Below are 21100 nucleotides of genomic sequence, written 5' to 3'. Positions count from 1 at the left end.
GGAATACCAGAAAGCAATGAGAATGAAAAAGTCATAATTATGGGCAATAATATGAATTGTCAAAGACAAAACTTAGCCTGAGACAAAATGAACAAAGGTTGTTTATTCATAAACTCGTGGCAAGAGGACCCTCTGCTGTCTCTTTCAAGAGTCAAATGTGGTAAAAAGGTGAGGCAGTTTCATAGAGTAAGCAGGAAACACTTAGTCTCTGATTTCCAAGCATTCTATTAAGACGGAAGTATTGGTAGTAGAGAAAGCTTTCTGATTAGTCCTAAAGTACTTTTAACCATGGTAGGTGGACAGCAAAGGGGCCAGCTCCCTACTGCCTGGCAGAGGAAGTTCTGTCTCTATCGAATGGCCTGCAGAGCCCATGGAACCACAGTTCTGCTGCCCTGTCCCTTACTCTCCTCCAGGATATCAGCTTCCTTTTGCATCCTCCAAAGTACCACAGTCTCATCTTCCTCCATCTATGAGATGCTTATAATCCAGTGGGGGATAAAGATAATTCTAGAAGGGAGTATAATATTACAAACAGAATTAAAATATGAAAGAAACGAACATATAAGAAAAGAAATTGGCTAAAATAAATAAATAAATAAATAAATAAATAAATAAATAAAATTAAAAAAATAAAGATGGGAGACCGCCCCAAAAAAAAAAAAAAAAGAAATTGGCTAGATTGGAGGATTAGGACAGGCTTATCTGATTAAGTCTGAGGTCTGAATAGTTTAGAGCAGGGGTCTCAGCCCCCCGGCCACGGACCGGTACCGGTCCGTGGCCTGTTAGGAACCGGGTGGCACAGCAGGAGGTGAGCAGCAGGTGAGCAAGCGAAGCCTCATCTATACCGACAGCTGCTCTCCATCTCTCGCAATACCGCCTGAGCTCCGCCTCCTGTCAGATCAGCTGCGGCATTAGATTCTCATAGGAGCGCGAACCCTGGTGTGAACTGCGCATGCGAGGGATCTAGGTTGCGTGCTCCTTACGAGAATCTAACACCTGATGATCTGAGGTGGAGCTGAAGTGGTGACGCTAGCGCTGGGGGGCGGCTGCAAATACAGATCATCATTAGCAGAGAAGTTTGACCGCACAGAGACCATAATAAATCAACTGCTTGCAAACACATATCAAAACCCTATCAGTGAGTGGCAAGTGAAAACAAGCTCAGGGCTCCCACTGATTCTGCATTATGGTGAGTTGTATAATTATTTCATTATATATTACAATGTAATAATAAGAAAAGTAAAGTGCACAATAAATGTAATGTGCTTGAATCATCCCAAAACCATCCCCCTCCTCGGTCCGTGGAAAAATTGTCTTCCACGAAACCAGTCCCTGGTGCCAAAAAGGTTGGGGACCGCTGGTTTAGAGGCAGACAGAGAACAGGAGGAGTCCGGACAAATGGAACAGTATGTGCAAAGGCCCTGAAGCAAGAGAGGGTATAATCAGTATCAGGAATTGAAAGAAAGAGCATGGAAAACAGGAGGTAAGCAAGGGTCTTATAGAACATGATGAGGAATTTGGTCTTAATACTAACATAACTGATATTTTAAGCAGGAGGTGACATATTAATATTTCATTAGAAAAGTAAACCTCTGACTGCATGATAGATTGGAGGGCAGTTTAAATTTCAGAAGACCAGTGGGAGGCAACAGCAATAGTCCTGGCCAGAGAGAATGGGCTGGATGGTGGGAGTGAAGATTCAGGGAGTGGAGAGATTCTAGAAGGATGTGGAAGGTACAATTGACAGAACTTGGTGATGGTTTCATTGTAGGGGAGAGAGGGAAAGCGGGGCCAAGGAGGACTCTGGGATTTTGTTGCCCTGGCTGAATGGCAGTACTTTTTCTGAGGCAGGGGCTCCCAGGTTGGGGTACAGAGTGGATGAAATAAATCAGTTGGTTTGGGCGTGTTCAATTAGAGACATCGCTGAGACGGTAAGTGGAGAGGTCAGATAGGCAGAAGGATATGATGTAGGTCTGCAGTTCAGAAGACAGGGCTGAGCCACATAATTAATTACCCTTCAAACATAAGTGTTGAATTTGTCCATATTTGTTTTTTTTTTAAGTTTGAGAAATTATTACTTGGTTTGCATTTCCTTTTTTCTCTCTCCCCTTTTCTTTGGAGGACTTGTTTGGATTTTTCTTTCCACGCCTCTCTTATTGTTTGCATGCTTCTTTTGACTGAGAGGCTTCCTAAATTCATCACTTCCACCCAGGCGGGGTAAGCCCTCACCTCTGCCACCCCTCACCTCTGCTGACTGCCTCGCTGGGTCACTGCGGGGCGTGGTCAGCAGAAAAACAGATGGCAAAGGAACTGCAGATGCAAGTCATTTGGAAATGATTTGAATGTTGGAAACAGTTTGCTATTTTGGGTGAGGATCATTTTCTGGTGCAAAGGGCCTGAGCTGTTGCTGAGGTGCCTTTCGAAAGGCATGCTTAACGCATCTTAATCTGCAGGCGTGGGCTCAAGTGTGTAACCTCCTGAGAAGGAGCATGTCGGTTGATAGATCCTGGCTCCCGGCAGGTAGTCACACAAAGCTGGTGGACAGGTGAGAGAAGGGAGAAAGTTCAGCAGAGGGTTGGCTTCCAAGCACCTAAGAATCATTTTCGAACTAGTCAGACAATTCAGAATGAATAGAGCCAGCTGCTTTTCTAAACAAACTATACTAGACAGTATTGATTTGGACTAGAAACTGAGAACCTTCTTGGGATCTATCTGGATCCTGAGTCCAAAAAGATTTCACAGTAGGAAAACAAGGATTCCAAATGCTTCAGCTGGTGGAATGTTCTAAAAGATTAGTACATTGGTGCTTAGTTCCAATATTTAAAAAATGTGAAAGGAAGACGCTCAGGAAGACTTGTCTATATTGCTTAACAATTAATGTTATAAAAAACTGAGGCAGAAGGGAAAAATGTGTTTTCCACAGGAAAGTGATTTTTCTTTTGCTTATCAAATTGACCTCCACTCTGGGAAGTCAAATTTTGGCTCTTTTACCCTCAGTAATTTCTGTGCAGTAGGATGTGATGAAGGGGGTCTGGCCTGGGGCCCAGATATCACTGGATTATTGCTGGCTGAGGAGTGGGGTGGAGGAATTGTCTGCACGGCTGTGACAGCCCAGGAGAAACCTCGTATGTCTTAGAGACTCAGGCTGCTGTTTTTGTGGTTGGTGGGATCTAGTTTTTTATGTTCCCAAACAGTTTTCCAAATGAAATTTCTAGACCAACTTGCCACTTTTACTGAGATTTCTTTCCCACGTGGAACTCTACTACTGTGTGTGATGTAAATGTTCAGTATAAACAAATATGTAAGTTATTTGTGTATCTTTATGTGCATGACCAACATTTAGTTCTTACTGGGGGCCAGGCATTGTCCTAAGTGTTTAAAGGGTATGAAACCATGTAATGCTTACATTAATATTTCAAGCTTGGTGCTTTTATAATTCCCATTTCGTGGATGAATAAACTGTAGCCTAGATGGGTCAGTTACCTGGCCAAGGCCGCAAGGAAGGTGAGCAGTGGGGGCCAGGGTGTGACCCAGTGCTGCCCACCCCTGGGACCTGCTTTCTCTATTGCTGCACCTCTGCATGGAAGAGGGAAACATTTTTAAGTGTGTGGTCCCAATGGTGTTTTATTTTTTCTTAGGAGTGACTGGGTAACCTCCTATAAGGTCATGGTGAGCAATGACAGCCATACGTGGGTCACTGTGAAGAATGGATCTGGAGACATGGTGAGTCTCTTTTCCCTCTGACCACGCCCTTGGTGTCTGGCTGTGCAGGGCTTGGCAGAGGCAGTGGACACCCGATCAGTGTTTGCACCTGGATGTTGCCTGGTCCTGTGTCAACCCAGACCAGCCATCCAGTCTGATGGAAAATGACCCCCTTTCCGTACCCTGAAGCTCGGAACCAAGTGGCCCACATTTAGGGCTCAAATTCAGAGCTGCTGGGATTCAGTCTCTTCCACAAGTCACAACTCAGCCCTGGAAGGTCAGCGGCCCCTGGGGAATGTTGGGGCCTGCACAGCTAGTCAATTATAGTAGTTCCTAAACTTTCTTTAATGACCCCGGTCTCTCAGCTCCACGCTTCCCTCTGGGCTAGCCAGTTCCGAGCTTATCACCCTCTTCCTCGGGTTCTCAAGTGCAAGTTCCAAACATGGTATCCAGTGCCTTCCAAGATCTGACTGCAGCCTCCATTTCAACCTTCTTTCTCATACTTACCACGTCCCGCACCCACCCCCCCTCAACCCTGCACACAATCCTCTGTGTTCCAGTAACAGGGAGATGGTTGCTCTTCTCCTGAATCCCATCTCGGGGCTTCTCCAGCCATTGCTTCCTTTTCTTTAGAATCCCTCCCATCCCTACACATCTAAAGAGTTTTCCTTCAAGGCCAATTCAAATGGCACCTCATCCCTGAAGCTTTGCCTGGTCCTTTCCTTCTTCTGAAATCCCAGAGCTTTGTGGATGTCTCTTTGCCATGGCACTAATAGATTTCACCTACGATATCTAAATATAACACCCCTCCTCCTCCCTGCCCCCCCCACTAGACTGGGGCTTCCTGAGGGCAGGGTCCAGGCCTGATCCATTTCTCCTTCCCCCTCACTGCCCAGCTCATGTTAGGTGTTGCTCGAGATCTTGTGGAATGAGTGAATTACTGACTCTTTCATGCCTTGATAATCAAGCTCTAAAAGAGCCTCTTTTTTTCCCCTTGTGCATTAATAGATATTTGAAGGAAACAGTGAAAAGGAGATCCCCGTCCTCAACAAGCTGCCTGTCCCCATGGTGGCACGCTACATCCGCATAAACCCACAGTCCTGGTTCGATAATGGGAGCATCTGCATGAGGATGGAGGTCCTCGGCTGCCCGTTGCCAGGTGAGTCTGCCTGTACTTCCTGCAGGGCAGGAGTGCTGATGGACCACAGGTGCTTAGCCAGCAAGGTGAATAAAAATAAGCCACACAACCTTTTTCTCATGTAAAAAAATACCACATCTATTGCAGAATATTTAGAAAACATAGGTAAACAAAAAGAAAATAAATAAAAATCTCCCATAACCCCACGAGCATTTGGTGTATTAAAGTAACATGTCAGCTGTGGTTTTGCCTACTGGGATTTTAAGATATGTTGCAAGGTTGAAAATTCACTCAAAGCTACTACTCAGAAGCAGGCAAAAAAAAAAATTAGATAACATTTTTTTGGCAACACGTTTAATTGCCCTTGACTGCTCCTGCTACACTGGGTAGAGGAGATGGTAGAAGTTAATTTTAAACTTGACCATGTACATAGTCTCTCTGTAAAAGTAGCTTCGCATGGATGCCTGTGTCTTTGGGTAAATGCTTGCTCCTTTAGGTTGTGTTCCCCTTGCCCTATCTTCACATCATGGGATCTGGGTGTGACCCCAGAGTGACAGGAAGATGGGGGCTTGAATTCACACATGGACCCTTGCTGATGTCTGCTCTGGACAGGCTGATCTTGTTTGGCTTGCTGCTCTGTCGGCCTTTCAGAACATAAGAGTTTGTGTGCATATGGAGCCTTTTGTGGCAGCCTCTTCTCCAGGGAAGGAAGCTGGCCTCCAGAACATTCCTAAAGCCCTGCACTAGGGCCTCTAGGAATTTCCACTTTCCTGTCCACCCACAGTCAGGCCCTAGGGAACAAGGAGCACAGCTTGGGGTTATCTCTCCTATACTTTCTCCTCCAGGAAAGCCTCAGCTTTCTTGTCTAGTGTGAGAGTCAGGCCTTGCTACCTCTGGATTCCCCCTGCCAGGGGGAAGGGTACCACCAGTTCTGATGTCTCAGGTGCCACTATATCTGTCATGCTATTTCTATAGCCATCCCACCCCCCCCCCACCATGAACTTACAGTTACTGAGTTTTGGGAGCATATTTCATGTCGTTTATTGCTTTTCCCTCAATATAATATCCATGATCTTGCTTTGCCGAGTATGAATTTAAAGAACATACGCTCTGTATTGGTGAGAAAGATGGGTCTACCTACCTACCTACTTACCCTCACACCAGACAGATTCTTTGTTACATATTTGTGCTTACTAGACGGCAAACCTTTTTCATGTCGTTAAAACTATTAGAGACCATCTGTCTTGTGGATGCTCTTATCCTAGTCTGTGGACAATATCTCATGTTTTCAAACTGCCTCTTATAGTTAGAAGTTCAGTTGTGTCCAGTGTTTTGATTCTCTACAGAATCCCACAGTGAGTATCTTTGTTTCTGTGTCATGGTGCGCGTCTAAAATTATTGTGTAAATTATGGGATTATTGCTCAAATTATGTTACGGTGGCTGGGATTGCCGGCGGAAAGGAAGTATGTGTATTCAAGGATGATCGAGAGAGAATGTCGAAGGCTTCCCAATTTGGGATCTGGGCCTCCTTTTGTGGCTGGTTCAGCCTGGGATGACAGTCGCCTGCTGCCGCCCAGGGCCTGCTGGGCTTTCCTGAGTTCACTGCGTCTGCAGGCACAGACGTAGGCGGGAGTCTGTGAGGCCTTCTTTGCGCCAGGTCACTCAGCACAGCCTTGGTCTGCTTGCTTTAAAAAGCAGGGTCACGGTTTCTCTCTGAGGGCAGAAATTCATCTGTTGTTGGTAAAGGGCAAAGGGCAGCCTGTGAGAGTCTCATGAAATAAATATTTTCCTGTTAAGTTATTCTTGGTGTGTGTATGTTTGAAGATAGGTCCTGGGGGCAATTTAAACACAAAGACAGAATGACAGTGTGAAATCTGGATGGGTTTCAAGTATGGACTTGGAATGGTTCTATTTTCCAACCCTGAATGTTTAGGGCCATTTTTCTTCTAGAAGTTACTTAGCAGTCTGCCCAGAGGAGAGCTGGCCTTTGTGCATGCCTCCTGGTGGTGGTCACATCTGAGGGCCTGGGGTGGCAAATGGGCCCCCATGTCCATGTGGGTAATTGAATCTTGCTCAGTTGCCTTGTTGTTGACACAATTCCTTCGTGCAAGTTAATGAGGCCAAAGGCAGGGGTGACCCAACCAACTCAGCCACTCAAACCCAAGGTGACTTCATGCTCTACATGCAACCGCCCAGAGTCTATTCTTCTTGGAACTCTTGTTTATGAAAAATTCATTTACCTTTGCTTCTGCTTCTCTTTGTTCTGTCCTGCCTGTCTTCCTGTGGACTGTCAGGTGGGAGCAGAGGAAGGGGAAGATTCTTTTTAAGTCTTCATGAATAATGTGTCCAGAAATTTTTGAACTAGAAAATGAATTACCCTATACCATGGTCTATTAATAGGATTTTTAAAGCTCAAAATGAATAGAAAAGGGGGAGTGTTGTTTAATGGTTACAGTTTCAGTTTTGTAAGGTGAGAATGTTTTAGAGATCTGTTTCTACAACAGTGTGAATATATGTAACACTACTCAACAGTACTCTTGAAAATGGTTAAAATGGTAAATTTTATGTTATGTGTGTTTTACCATGATTAAAAAAATTTTTTTAATTCAAACAAATCTTTTAAATGTTGTTCATTTTTTTAAAAAGTGGAAGGAAGTCCTCTTCCCCAAATTTGAATGGACTTGTCCATTTTGGACTAAGGATTTATGCAAATCGGAAACTCTGGGGAGAGCTTCTTAAGATAGATTTTTAATAATGAAGAATTCAGGTGAAGACACACGCCAGCTGGCTTCCAGATCACAGCCTTGGTGGTTTTCAGGTATTTTGCTGTTGCAAGCAACACTGCAACGTGCTCTGCCTCGTTCAAAAAAGAGCTCCATTGTTCTGCACACGATTTCCCCACAGGGTGACAGGACTGTGCCCAGGGTCCTGGGAAATGACCCTGCAGGGCAGGGGGTGGCAATGCTTGAGCCCCTGGTGCTGGTCTGCAGCTTCTGTTATGAATGTGAGACTCTGACCTCTTTGGGGAAAGTCTTCACTCCTCCCATCTCGTCTTCCTGGCCACCAGGTCTGAGCAACTGTCCTCTCTCTGCACAGTGCCATGGGGTCCAGGGTCTTGAATTCGACCCAGAGGAGCTTGTGGTGCGCTGTACAAAGATCTGTGGAAAGGAGCTTGTGTCCCTCAAGCATGGGGGAGCTGCTAAAGGGCAGTGCCCCTGAATCATTCCTTTGGGCGGGCCAGGACCCGTTGAAATGCTATGTCTCCTTTCTCTGAATACACATACCCTCCATTCATAAGCCACTGAGAAAATGTTTTAATTGTAAGACCACCACCAATCTCGCTGAACTGTAATAATGTTCCAGCCTGCCCCATCCCCTCTCAACAATTTGTATAAATTGGGGGAAGGATGGGTTCTATTGGATTAGCATAGCTGCAAGGACCTTTTAAATCTATTTGCTTTACTACCTTCCACTTTTCTTCACCAAGTCAGGCCACACTCCCCCCAAAATTCATGTCCACGTGGAACCTCAGAATGTAACCTTTTTTTTTGGAAAGAGGCACTTTGCAGATGTGATTAGTTAAGATGACATCATACTGAGTTAGGGTGGGCCTTAAATCCAATGACTGGTGTCCTTAAGAAGAGAAAACAGGGCTTCCCTGGTGGCGCAGTGGTTGAGAGTCTGCCTGCCGATGCAGGGGACACGGGTTTGAGCCCTGGTCTGGGAAGATCCCACATGCCGCGGAGCAACTAGGCCCGTGAGCCACAACTACTGAGCCTGCGCGTCTGGAGCTTGTGCTCCGCAACAAGAGAGGCCGCGACAGTGAGAGGCCCGCGCACCGCGATGAAGAGTGGCCCCCACTTGCCGCAACTAGAGAAAGCCCTCGCACAGAAACGAAGACCCAACACAGCCATAAATAAATAAACAAATAAATAAAATTTTAAAAAAAGAGGAAGAGTTGCAATTCCATGTGCCCTGTAATTAAAAAAAGAAGAAGAAGAAGAAGAAGAGAAAACAGAGACACACAGGGAGAAGGCATGTGATGACTGAGCCAGAGATTGGAATCACGAGGCTACAAGCCAAGGATTGCTGTCAACCGCCAGAAACTGGGAAGATACAAGGAAGGATCTTGTCTGAGAGCCTTGAAAGTGCACAGCCCTGCTGACAGCTTCATTTCAGACTTCTGTCCTTCAGAACTGTGAGAGAAGAAATTTCTGTTTCAAGCTACCTAGTTTATGACGCTTTGTTATGGCAGCCCTAGGAAACCAGTACACTAACAGATCCAAAGACGGCATAATGTTCCATAACTATCCTCAATCCCGAGGATGTGGTTTTCATTTACCACTCGCTCCACCCTCCCCTCCATTCTCTGTTCTGCCACAGTGATAGGGTAATAGCATCACAGCATAAAGTGGGCCTCTTCTCAGAGGTCACCTGGGCCCTAGAAAGTTCTATCTTTTTGTAACTAGCCCTTTCTAAATAACTTGATTGGAGTATCCATCCATCCATCCATCCGTTCATTCCTCACTCCTTCATTCATATATCAAACGCTTCGGGGGCACCCGTTCTGAGTCAGGGCCCAAGGATTCTGAGGTAAGATGCCACAGTTCCTGCTCCCAGAGCTCTCGCTGTCCAGTGGGGGAGGCGTGTCGGCCTCTTTTCCCCAGTGAATCGCTCTCAGTTCAGGGGGCTCCAGGCTTGCTGGCTGCAGCCTGTCCCCCCTGTCGCAGAAGGCAGCTTGCCCTTCTGAGTTTAAATAAACGTGTGATTTCTCTTCTTGTCCAACTGCCTGATGTTGATTATCTTAGGAAACTGTATAAACAGCAACACTCTTGAAAATTGCCTTTCCTGACAGTTTCTCCTGTCAGTCAGGCTGCAGATTGGCCCTGGGACTTCCTGGCGAAGGAGCGCCAGCCAAGAAATCAGAGGGTTTCCTGGACTCACGCGGGCAGCCTGGAGGAGATGCTATGCGCCCGGGTTATATGAGGTGGGGCGGCAAGGAAATAAGCATGAAAGGTGTGCCGCCCCCTCTTTGGAGCCACGTGGAGCTGTGGGTTTGATGCTTGCACTGACAGTAATGACCTAAGGTCATAATGGGCTCTGCCTGGGGGTCCACGTCTCCCCCTTGCCCCTTTTGGAGCGACCTTGTCATAAGAACAGTCAGATGGCGCTGTACAAGTGTGACTTCTTCTCATTAGGGAGCCAGCTCTTTGCAGAAGGGGTTTGGTGCTGTTTGCATATGGTACCAGGTCATCTGTGCTCAGGGTTCTGTGCTGGGGGTGTCGGGGCTTAGGGAGGTCACAAGGCCACAGTGGTGGGCATTTCCTTGGGTGAGGGGCTGGCCTCGTGGCAGGGAAAGAAAGGTCTCTGGTGGCTGCGTTTCTGGTATCCTCCTTAGTCCTCAGAGAGCACTTGGAGGCCAGCAATATTTGTTTAATGAGGTGAAATTCACATAATATACAATTACGCTTTTTTAAAGCATACAGTTCAGTGCTAGTATATTCACAAGGTTGTATGATCACTGGCTCTTTTTAGTTTCAGAACTTTGTCATGGACCCAAAAACAACCTGGACCCACTGAGTAATCACTTCCGGATCCCCCTCTATGGGGTAACCTCTAATCTGCAATGTCTTTATGGATTTGCCTGTTCTGGATAAAGCATGTCATGAGACTAGCGATTGTAGATTGCAGTGAGCCCCCTTTCCAGGAAAGATAGCCTTTCCTCTCCCAGCTGAGCACCCGCAAAGCAAGATCCCAACCCCCAAAGCAGCAAACAGCTGAGCGGAATGGTCCAAGAATCGTGGTGTTCCCTTGGATGTCCAGTAATGGGGTTTGGTCTGCATAGTGCAGTGAGCTGGTGCCGGATTTGGGATGAGAATAGCGAGTGTCCACATCAGTGAGGAGCTGGGAACGTTCAGGGTGTGGAGTCGTTTCCAGGGCTGCTGTAACTAAGTACCAAAAACCAGGTGGCTTAGGATAACAGAAAGTTATCGCCTCACAGTTCTAGAGGCTAGAAGTTTGAGATCAAGGTGTTGCAGCACTGGTTCCTTCTGACGCCATAAGGGAGGGTCTGTTCCTTGCCTCTCCCCCAGCTGCTGGTGGTTTGCTGTCTAATTTTTGACATTACTCAGCTTGTTAGATGCATCACCCCCATCTCTGCCTTCATTGTCACATGGTGTCCCCTGCGTGCTTCTCTCAGTGTTCACATTTCCCCTTTGGATAGACACAGTCATAATGGAATAGGGCCCACCCTAAGGACCTCATGTAAACCTGATTAGCTCTGTAAAAACCCTCTCTCCAAATAAGGTCACGTTCTAAGGTCCTGGGGATTAGGACTGCAACATATCTTTTTGGCGGAGGGCCATCATTCAACCCAAAAGAGGCTTAATGAGTAGACCCGTTGGGACAGAGCAGGACTTTGAGTCACTGAATAAGAGAAGTAATGTCGGGAGGGCAGTTTTAGACTCCATGTGCCCCATCTGCAGTTTGTCTATTCCCATTACTAAGGTGTTCCAGAAGGAATCAGCTGGTCTTTAGTACATCTGATATATGAAACCAGCCACATGAAAGGAAGCAGGAGACTGATTCTCCAAATCTCCATCTTCAAGGATAAAAGCCTTGCAGACTAAATCCGGACTTGTTTCAAATGTCGGAAGTCCTACTCAAATTACCTTGGGAGGGGTTGGGGGAGAAGGAAAATTTTAGCTCACAGGAATGAAAATTCCTGGGGTAGATCTGACTCTGGCTTCAGGTAGGAATAGGTCTGCAATCTCAGGGCCTTCTTGGTGCAGTCAGAGCTCCCCTCCTCACCACCGTGCAGGCAGGAAGCTTGGCCACTAACACCCCAAACTCATCCACCATGTGAGTGACGCCAGCAGGAGACCCTCGTGGAGAGGAGCTCTGGGAGGAGTCGTCTTATCAGCCCAGCTTGGATCCTGGGACCGTCTCTGAGCCAGTGGCTGTGACCAGAGGACGTGTGTTTTCATTGGCTGAACCTGGGTCACACGCCCATACCTGTGAGTGCTGGGCAAGGCTATTCCATTGGAAGCATCTAGAATAGATTCCCCACAGGAGACTGGGATTCTTTTGTCCACAGAAGAGAGAAGGGGACAGTGGGTTTGGCTGACTAACGGAGTGGGTTTGGCTGACTAACGGGGTGGGTTTGTAGACTATGGGCCCCAGGGAGGGGGCGGGCTTGGTTCTCACTCCTTACCTACAGTGTTGGGGCCCTGATAGGTTCTCAATAAAACTTTATCCAATCAGAATAAGTGGACAAGTTAAGAAGTATTTGTTCGAAAGGTGGAAGACTGAAGGTTGTGAAAATGTTCACCTGTGGTTCTGAGTCAGTTCTGGAACTTGTACCCATATCCTCAAATTGATTAGTCTCAAGGAAGGAAAGATGTTGCCAAACATGAAGATCTTTCTACGTTGAGTTCTGAGTTTTTCTTCAATCCTTTTTAAGAACCTTGAAGGCATAACTTGCGTTTGAAGACAAAAGGGGCTTTTCAAGAAGAGTCTTGGAAAGAGGCCCCTGGGACTTGGGGGACGGGGTGTTGAATAGCTCTAAGGAATCAGCAGGTGGGTAAATTCAGTGTAAAGTAGTGTGAAAATGTGCTTTACCTTGGCTTTGAAACATACAGGTTTGGAAATCAAAGGGCAGGAGGCTTGCTGGAGGGTACAGTCAGCCTGCACTCCCCAAAGGAGAGAGCTTGGAGCATAACTGGGGGCCTTTGCTGAACCTGAACTACTTTTGCTTTCTTTCTGGAACAGAATGCCAGTTTGCCCCCTACCCACATTATTTCTTTTTCAGTGGTGATTATTTGTTTCTAATAGTGTTACTGGAAAACCTTCTGTGAATATTAAACACCGAGTCGCTTTTGGTGTGTGGGTCTATATATGATTTTCAATGTGCCGCATGTGGCTGCAGTTCTCAAGGGTGAAGCCAGTCTTTAAGGGGACCTTGGCGGGTAGGTTCCAGGTGGCTGTGGATTGCAGACAGGCAGCCAGCTCACGTGATCGCAGATGTGTGTGATGTGCACCGCGGACCTCAACCCTGCTGGCAGTGTGCTCAGTACTTTAACACGGTGCTTCTCAAACTTCTGGATTTTTTAAAATGTGGATTCGGATTCAGTAGGCGTAGGCTGCGTCTTACAAGCAGCCAGTGTTGCTGGTCTGTGGCCTTGTTTGGTGGCATGAGTTAGGACTCCCTGCTCCTAATACCACTGGGAGTAGGTGTTCATCCTTCCATCACCCGCCACTGCCATCACCTCCAGAATTATCCCTTGAGCCACTTGCATCAAACAGCTGCTATGGTTCCAGCTTTGCTCACGTGGTCCCTGAGTTAGTAGGTTAACTTGTCTAAAGCACCATGTGCTCTCTACCTTGGGGAGGGATCTGAGCTGACCAGGATTTCTAGCTGCATGGAGATGGAGATGGAGATGGAGATGGAGATGGAGCTGGAGACGGCAAGCTTGGCTGAGGCTCTGTAAGCCTCACGACTTTTTGTCAGGTCAGGAGAGGGCCCGCTGAGTGGTCCCTTCCCCCCCATCTTCCTTCTAGCTCTTTCTGTTCCCTTTCCCCTCCTTTCTTCTGAGTGCTCTTTGTTTTTGTAGTTGTATAAACGACATCAGCTTGTAGGAATTAAAGAAAAAAGTCAATTTATCTGGAAGAGAATTAAGTCAAGGGCAGACATCTCCTCCCCAGTCCCCAGGGGTCACCACTGCTAATGCATCCTGATTATGCCTGTTAGGATGCTTCGACTCCAACAACAGAAACCCCAGCTCCCACTGGCTTAGCAGTTCAGGGAGTTCTTTATCTCATGTGATTGGAAGTCCCAAGGGAGGTTGATGGGGGATCTAGGGTTGGTTCACTCAGTAGCTATTGAGGTTCTCTCTGTCCTCTACTCTGGAGAGATTCTCACTCACTCCTCTGTGCCATTAAAGTCCTTCCCTTCAATCTGGACCAATAAGAGTGGCCAGGAGGGCTATGTTCTGATTGGCTTAGACCAGTCATGTAGGACTCCTGGAGCTTAAGGCATAAGATCAGTTTCCTAGAAGTGGAGAAGTGGGGATTCCCAAACAACACAGGGCTTCTGTTAGGAAGGATAAAAGTGGACTGCATGCTGAGCAAGCAACTGATAGAGTCCACCACACTTCCGAAAATTTCCATGCAATTGTGATATTCATTCATTCATTCATTCATTCACTTATTCCTTCCTTCATTTACTGTGACTGTTTGCCAGGCACTAATACTAACAATAAACCAGTGAGGGAGGTACCAGTGTTCCCCTGTTTATGGGTGAAGACACTAAGGAAAAACTGCTCCAGTGACTTATCCAAGGTCACACAGCACACAAGTAGAAGAGATTGGAACCCAGGCATTCTGGCTCCAGGCCCATGCTCTCCCCACTGGGTAGTTCTGACTCTTAAGATGCTTCTTGAAAGTTGGCTCTCTCACCTCTGTGCGAAAGTTAGAAGCTGGAGGTTGAGCTGTGTTCCCACACAAATCAGGCACCTAACACAGCCACCACAAGTAATAGAATAATGTGAATGAATTCAAAACCATATTTCTGTCCCTAGATCCAAATAACTATTATCACCGACGGAATGAAATGACCACCACCGATGACCTGGATTTTAAGCACCACAACTATAAGGAAATGCGTCAGGTAAGATCCAGGTTTGTCAAAGAGAAATCTCTCCTGTGCCCAGAAGCACGTAGGTGTTTGTTTTTGTGCTTTTATGGTTTGTTGAAGCCACAGGAAATGCTTGTAGTTTCGAGGCTGAGAATGCCTTGGGGTTCAGGTGACCAGAGGAAACCTCCCTCACCAGCAAGTGATTGAAGCAGAATTCGAAGCCAAGCTTTCTGATTTAATACTATACTTATTCCACCTACACCGTTGGTGGAAATGTAAATTGGTGACAGCCACTATGGAAAACAGTATGGAGGTTCTTTAAAAAACTATGCAGCAATCCCATTCCTGGGTTTATATCCAGAAAAAAATGAAGACTCTAGTTTGAAAAGATTCATGCACGCAAATGTTCATAGCCAAGACATGGAAACAACCTAAGTGCCCATCAACAGACGATTGGCTTAAGAAGATGTGGTATATGTATATACAATGGAATATTAGCCATAAAAAAGAATGAAATATTGCCATTTGCAGCCACATGGGTGGATCAAGAGAATATTACACTTACTGAAGTAAGTCAGAGAAAGACAAATATTATACGACATCACTCATGTGTGGAATCTAAAAAATAATACAAATGAATCTATATACAAAACGGAAACAGACTCACAGACATAGAAAACAAACTTATGGTTACCAAAGTGGAAAGGGAGAGGGGGAGGGATAAATTAGGAGTATGGGATTAACAGATACAAACTACTATATATAAAACAGATAAGCAACAAGGATTTACTGGATGGCACAGGGAATTATAGTCAATATCTTGTAATAGCCTATAATGGAAAATAATGTTTTATATATATATATATAAAACTGAATCACTTTGCTGTACTCCTGAAACTAACACAATATTGTAAATCAACTATACTTCAATTTAAAAAAATACATCACTGTGTGTTTGAGTGGTATCACTGATTTAAGGACAATAGTCATGTGCAGAGTCGAAGAAGAAAAAGAATCCGGAATAACACTGGTAATAGTAATAGCAGGAAGCTCTCACATACACCCTACATCAATTTCCCTACATTAGGAATTTACCTATGTTAACATGGTCAGTCTCTCTAACCACCCTAGGAGTGCAGGACTGTTGTTGGCCTTATCTTACTGATGGGGAAACTGAGTCACCGAGGGAATATGTAACACTCCCCTTGTTATTCTGATTCTCTGATTCTCGGTATTAGAATCACTGGGGGAAATATGGAAAAATACCTATACTTGAAACCTGCCTCTGGCCAATTAAAGCAGAATCCTGAGGAAAAGGCACTGGGGAATCAAAATTATTTAAAGCTCTCCTTGTGATTCTAATATACAGGCAGGTTTCAGAACAGCTGGTTGATACCTTATGGCTCTCAGTGCTTTAGACTGTTAGGAGGAAAAGATGTCCCAGATGAGATTGTCCCAGATGAGATTTAATGACAGAAACCAAGTAATCCTGAGCTATTGACAGCATTTATCTAGTGGGTGCAGAAGGGAGAAGGGACCAAGAGTTTTTTAGGACAGGCTAAAAAAGCAGCCCTATGCTGAGTGCTTTGCCTGTGTAATCCTGTTCAGTGTTCCCCCCAAGCCTTGTGCTAGAAAGTGCGGGGAAGTGTTGGCAAATGAGAAACCCTTAGACATGTAAGAATCTGTTGGAAGAGAAGGAACAGAGAAATGTACTCACAAATATGTTTAATGAACAAGCATTCACCAAAGGCCAAAATAACATGGCTCAAAGCGAGGGCTCATAGGTGCTGAGGGAGCGGTACCAGTCACGTGGTACAAGGGCAGGAGACTTTCCTGAGGTCGGAGCAGTTAGGCTTTGCCACGAGGGCTCTCTGCTTCATCCCAGGAAGTCAACAAACCCAGTTAGTCTCCATGTCATTTAATTTGAGATACACACAGCTTCCAGGCACCTGTCAGCACAGACTTGGAGGTGGGACGTGCTAAAGAAATTGTCTTGTGGTCTTGCTCTGCAGAAATCAGGATAATGTGTTTGAACTTGAGGTCTGTGAATCATCTGTGCTGCTCTCCATTTTCGGGTGTTTATGTGACTGCTCACCGTTCCATTTTATGAAGCACTCGTGTCTTAACACAGCTTTGCTCAGGGGGCATCTCGGGACATCTTTTTGCCCAGAAATTAGGCAAATATCAACTTAGTTGGTGCAGTTGATGTCAAAAGCAATCTATCTAAATGCATTTAAAATGAGCTCACTGCACAGAGAGTGTGGTATCTTTAAATAGTTGTCCCGCATGGAGAATGGAGGTCCTTCTCATATGAGGAGAGCTAATGGATGTGCTTCATTACCCTGGGGGACTCTGGTCCCCATTGCTTGGTAGATGTTAGAGCTAAGAGGAACCCGAGAAAGCAATGCAGCCCCTGCAGGGGACACTGGGTGACCACTCCGATCTCTCAGGACCCCGCAGCACTCAACTGGAACCTGTCCGAGGTTGGACGGGGGTGGGCATCTATCAATCCTGAAGAGTGTTGAAGCCAGAAGTGATTTGCCATTTGGACTCCTGGCTCCTGGGGATGGGAAAGGAGCCAGCGCTTTTAGCAATTCCCTGTATGGAGTCTGCTAGATTGTTGTAGAAACCTTTCTACTTCAGGGGGAAAAAAAAATGTTAGTTTATCCTAGTATTGCGAGAGACATTTACAAAAAACACAAAAATGAGAAACAGACGCAGGAGCAGGAAGAGAAAACAGAACAGCTGCTGCATTGGAGGGGAAATAGGAGATGTGAGCGACTAGCGTGTGTGGGAATTATTTCTGGAGCACTGACTTATAAGACACCGTTCTCCCCGCAGGGCGAGCCCCGGGGGCTTGGGAAGGGGATGGGGGGGAAAGGGGGGGAGGCAGGAGGCCGTTGCGCAAATGCTGATATTATGATGCAGATTGAGTTAATTGTTCTGAGCACTAAAGGCCTTCCCAGCATTTGTCACCATTCATAATTGCTCAGTCATCTCTGTGTCTACCTGTACGTTACCTTTCTCCGTCATTTGGGACCCCGAGGGCAGAGACTCTGTCATTTTATCTTAAATCCATAAAGTGTACTGGATAACTGTACTTTTGAGGTTGTTACGGGGGAGATATTTGGGGAACAGGAGGGAGAGGTGTCCGGCATGGCCGGCCGTGGTTGGGAAGGGATGGGGCTGCCGATGAGGTCCGCCGTCATCCAGGGCCTGTGACAGGAAGAGACGGAAGGAAGGGTGGTCCGAGCAGTGAGGACAATGGGAACAGGACCATGGAGGCAGGAGGGGACAGCCTGTTTCTGGGGCAGCTGGCAGTGCCAGGAGAGGCTTTAGTCTTGAGTCTGAGAATCGGGAGGTCTTTTCCAGGCGCAGAGCTGTGTTTGGGAAGATCCTTCTGACAGTTGTATGGAGAGTAGACTGGTGAGCTCTGTCCCTGTCCCGGGAGAGGGACCTGCCGGGTCTGAAGAAGGATGGGGGGAGGGGTTTCTGAGGGGGACTGACCAGTCCTAGGATTCCCCAATAAGTCGGAGAGAGATAGGCTTCTGGTGTGCTTCCCAGGGGCTGGGATACCGTCCACAACGGGAGAAAAAGAAGTGGTTTTGGGGAGAGGTTAAAAAGATTGGACTTTGGTTGGGGACCTGCTGTTGTCAGGTGCCAGATGCTCAGGAAATTCTGTCTGGTTGGCTGATAAAGGAGCGTGTGGCATGAGGCAGTAGAAAGGAGTCCAGGAGAGACGTGGGTTGGAAGGCAGCCGGCTAGTGGTTTTGATTTCCCGGGCAGCTGAGGATGGTCGTGGGCAGCAGGTGGTGGGGTCGCTGAGCTCCTGACCCTGGGGGTGGACGATGGTGGCAGGAAGCCCGGGCAGGACAGCAGGCTTGTGGATCCAGACAAGCGCAGCTCCGCACTCCGCCACGGGACGCCTCCGACCCTGGCTCTCTTCCTTCCCCCTCCCTCTGGAATTCCTTTTCACTTGATCAGATGCAGTGTCTGTTTCTCAGACAAATGAGTAGAGATGATGGAAGAGGACTTTTTCTCCTCTCCCTTCTCTCTCTTTTTTTTTTTTTTAACATTTTAATTCACTGCATAGACAATATTGTAACCATATCAAATGCAAACTAAAAGTCTCAAGGTTACTCCTCCATGAACCCAATACCCTAAAGAATCAGTGGTTTTCATTTTCCCCCATTTCTATCCAGGGTTTGCATTTCTTTGTTCACAGAATTCATACGATTTTGATCAGAGGACGGTTACAACTTTGCCCAGATTTTCTCACTTAACATTGGATCATTAGCCATGTCTCATTGCTGTCTTCATAATTGTCGTTGGATGCTGCGGAATGTTCCAGTGAGTGGATGCATCAGTTTTCTCAGCTACCTTTCTGCCCTGGAGCCTTTGGATAGCTCCCCACTTGCAGTGACTTGTGTGAGAGGATGAAACCTGCTCCAGCAAGTGTCATCGTGCACGTAATTTACCTCTGATGTATCGCTCTGATCCTCTGATGTATTGCTCGAAACTGAATTACTAGGAAAGGGGGCTCTTTCTTCTGTCTCCTTCAGGAGAGGGGGGAAACAACAGAGCCGGGAATTCAGTAGATCCCAGGATGTGATTTATTCCCACCTCAGAGATGAGGAGACAGAGTCTTGAGAATGCTGAGCATCTTACAAAACCCACTACTGTCGAGGGCAGTGTTTCTCAACCATGTTTCCTTACTGGCCCTTCCTTAATTACCCATTACATTAAAAATGAAGGAATAAAATTTTGTTGGGTAGGGTCGCACTTTGGAGGGCCACAATGCATGTAATCTTTAAGATTTTTAGCCCCTGGAAGACCAATTTTCACCTCCTTTGGGTGATGTCATCCTTGTCGAGGATGAATGCTTCCTCAACAAGGCAGTGAAGAAAATTCTGTCCCTCTCTCTTACTTTAGACATCAAGACTCAAACATTTACCATTAAGACTCAGACTCCAAAAAATCCTCTTTGACTCTTTTTGGGAATAAGCAAGGTAGCTCAGCAGCCGGGTTTGTGAGGGTGCCCATGGCCCCTGGAGAGATCCTTCCCAGCATTTCAGAGGGCCACGGTGCGGAGGGAATTGTCAAGAACCTTCCTAAAGGGAGTCTTCAAATGCCCGTGTTCTCGTTCCTGTGCCTGGAAAAGATACTTGTGATACCACAACACCAAGAAGGAAAATGTGACTGGTATAAAAATACTGCCATGGTGGGTAGAGGATAAAGAGGTGACTCCGATGAGTTATGGCTAAGAATCACCCCATCCTGAGAGGCTGTATCCCCGGCTAAGTGTGCATCCAAGGAAAGATGCTGTTTGTCTTTTTCCAATGTCAAGGTCATGATCTCCAGCACAGGGGGCACATTCCTCTGGCAGCTCATCAAAAGGGGAAGGAGGGTAGGCATTAAATGACAGCCAGACTCTGTACTGAATGCTTGTGTTGACCACCTAGTTCAGGATGAGCCGAGTGGCTCTGTGTCTGCAGAACTGGTCCTTGACCTGAACGCAGGACAGTGGGTCACCTGCTGATCAGGACTTGCTGAGGTCCACGCTGGTAGTGGAGCGTGTGTGGTCAGCAGGGACTGGTATGAGAGGCCCAAATCAGATGGTGCTTGTGCTGTGGCCGTCTACTGGAACAATCCCGTGTACAACAGACAAAGGAGGCAGCATTGCTTGTTTTGATTGCTCTGCTGCACCTTCATGAACAGATAAGAACTCAAGAGTCCAAAGCCCTGACTCCACCTGGTACCAGCTGGGTGACCCTGGGCAAATCCCTCAATGTCTTTCTGAGCCTCAGTCTCCACATCTGTAGAATGGGGACAGGCCTCCTTGCTTATCTACTTCACTGGTGGTCGTCACGATGAGATTCAGTAGAGAAATAGAACTTACTATGACCGCGATGGTGAATGTTGCTAGTGACATTATCACCATGTCCCTTGTTAAAACTTGGCCTACTCCTATGTGGCTCCACTTCAGCCCCTCGGTATGTATCCCGCATGGTGAGAGGTGTGAAGCTACATTAACCTTGCTGGCATGTGGTTTCTCCAGTGATGGTGGGTTTCTGCCTCTTCCCTCTTTGAACAAGAGTCCTTTATAATCAGCTTTCTCTTTCTCTCACCTAGATATTATAACACAAAGTGAATTATCATAAAGCAAAGCATGTTTCCCCCTCTCAGGAGTGGTGAAAGAATAGACCCTGAATGCCTGACCAGAGCTGCGGCTGTAACACCTCGCAGGTGTGTCATAAAAGCAAAGCACCAGCAGCAAAAGCTCCATTCCTTTAGAGATGCGCCCAGCAGTGCACCCAGCAGTGCAGAATGCTCTGTTACGAAAGGCAAACCAAGTGCCATGTCACTCCACTCCATCAGAAATTCTACGATACCGATTTACCAGTTCCATAGATTTTAACCTACCATAACGTTTGAGACAGAGTTGTTTATTTACAGTTTACAAGGACATTTTATGGATCATTTGGTTGACGAGGAATGTTTTGAAAGATGCTTAGAGCACGCCCAGGCCCATGCCACCCCTTCCTCCATCACCACCAGCCCAGCTCCTGCTCATCTTGTAAAAGGATGAAGCCGTCCCTGGTGGACGCCCACCGCCCAGGCTGGG

The 21100-nt window shown here is 46.6% G+C and overlaps 1 protein-coding gene across 2 annotated transcripts in view; it reads left to right on the top strand.

Annotated features, from left to right (window-relative positions):
• Positions 1–21100, top strand: part of CPXM2 (carboxypeptidase X, M14 family member 2) — a 135373-nt gene that overhangs the window by 90669 nt on the left and 23604 nt on the right. For both annotated transcript variants that reach the window (XM_068548716.1, XM_068548717.1), the window contains exons 5-7: positions 3639–3723; positions 4711–4861; positions 14420–14508. In XM_068548716.1, coding sequence (XP_068404817.1) covers positions 3639–3723; positions 4711–4861; positions 14420–14508 — 325 coding nt within the window. The remainder of the gene's footprint in view (positions 1–3638; positions 3724–4710; positions 4862–14419; positions 14509–21100) is intronic.

The sequence above is a fragment of the Eschrichtius robustus genome, chromosome 7, assembly GCF_028021215.1.
Source record: "Eschrichtius robustus isolate mEscRob2 chromosome 7, mEscRob2.pri, whole genome shotgun sequence".
In the NCBI taxonomy this organism is placed as follows: Eukaryota; Metazoa; Chordata; class Mammalia; order Artiodactyla; family Eschrichtiidae; genus Eschrichtius; species Eschrichtius robustus.
The sequence above is the reverse complement of the archived record's forward strand: the minus strand, read 5'-3'. Positions and strand labels throughout refer to the sequence as shown.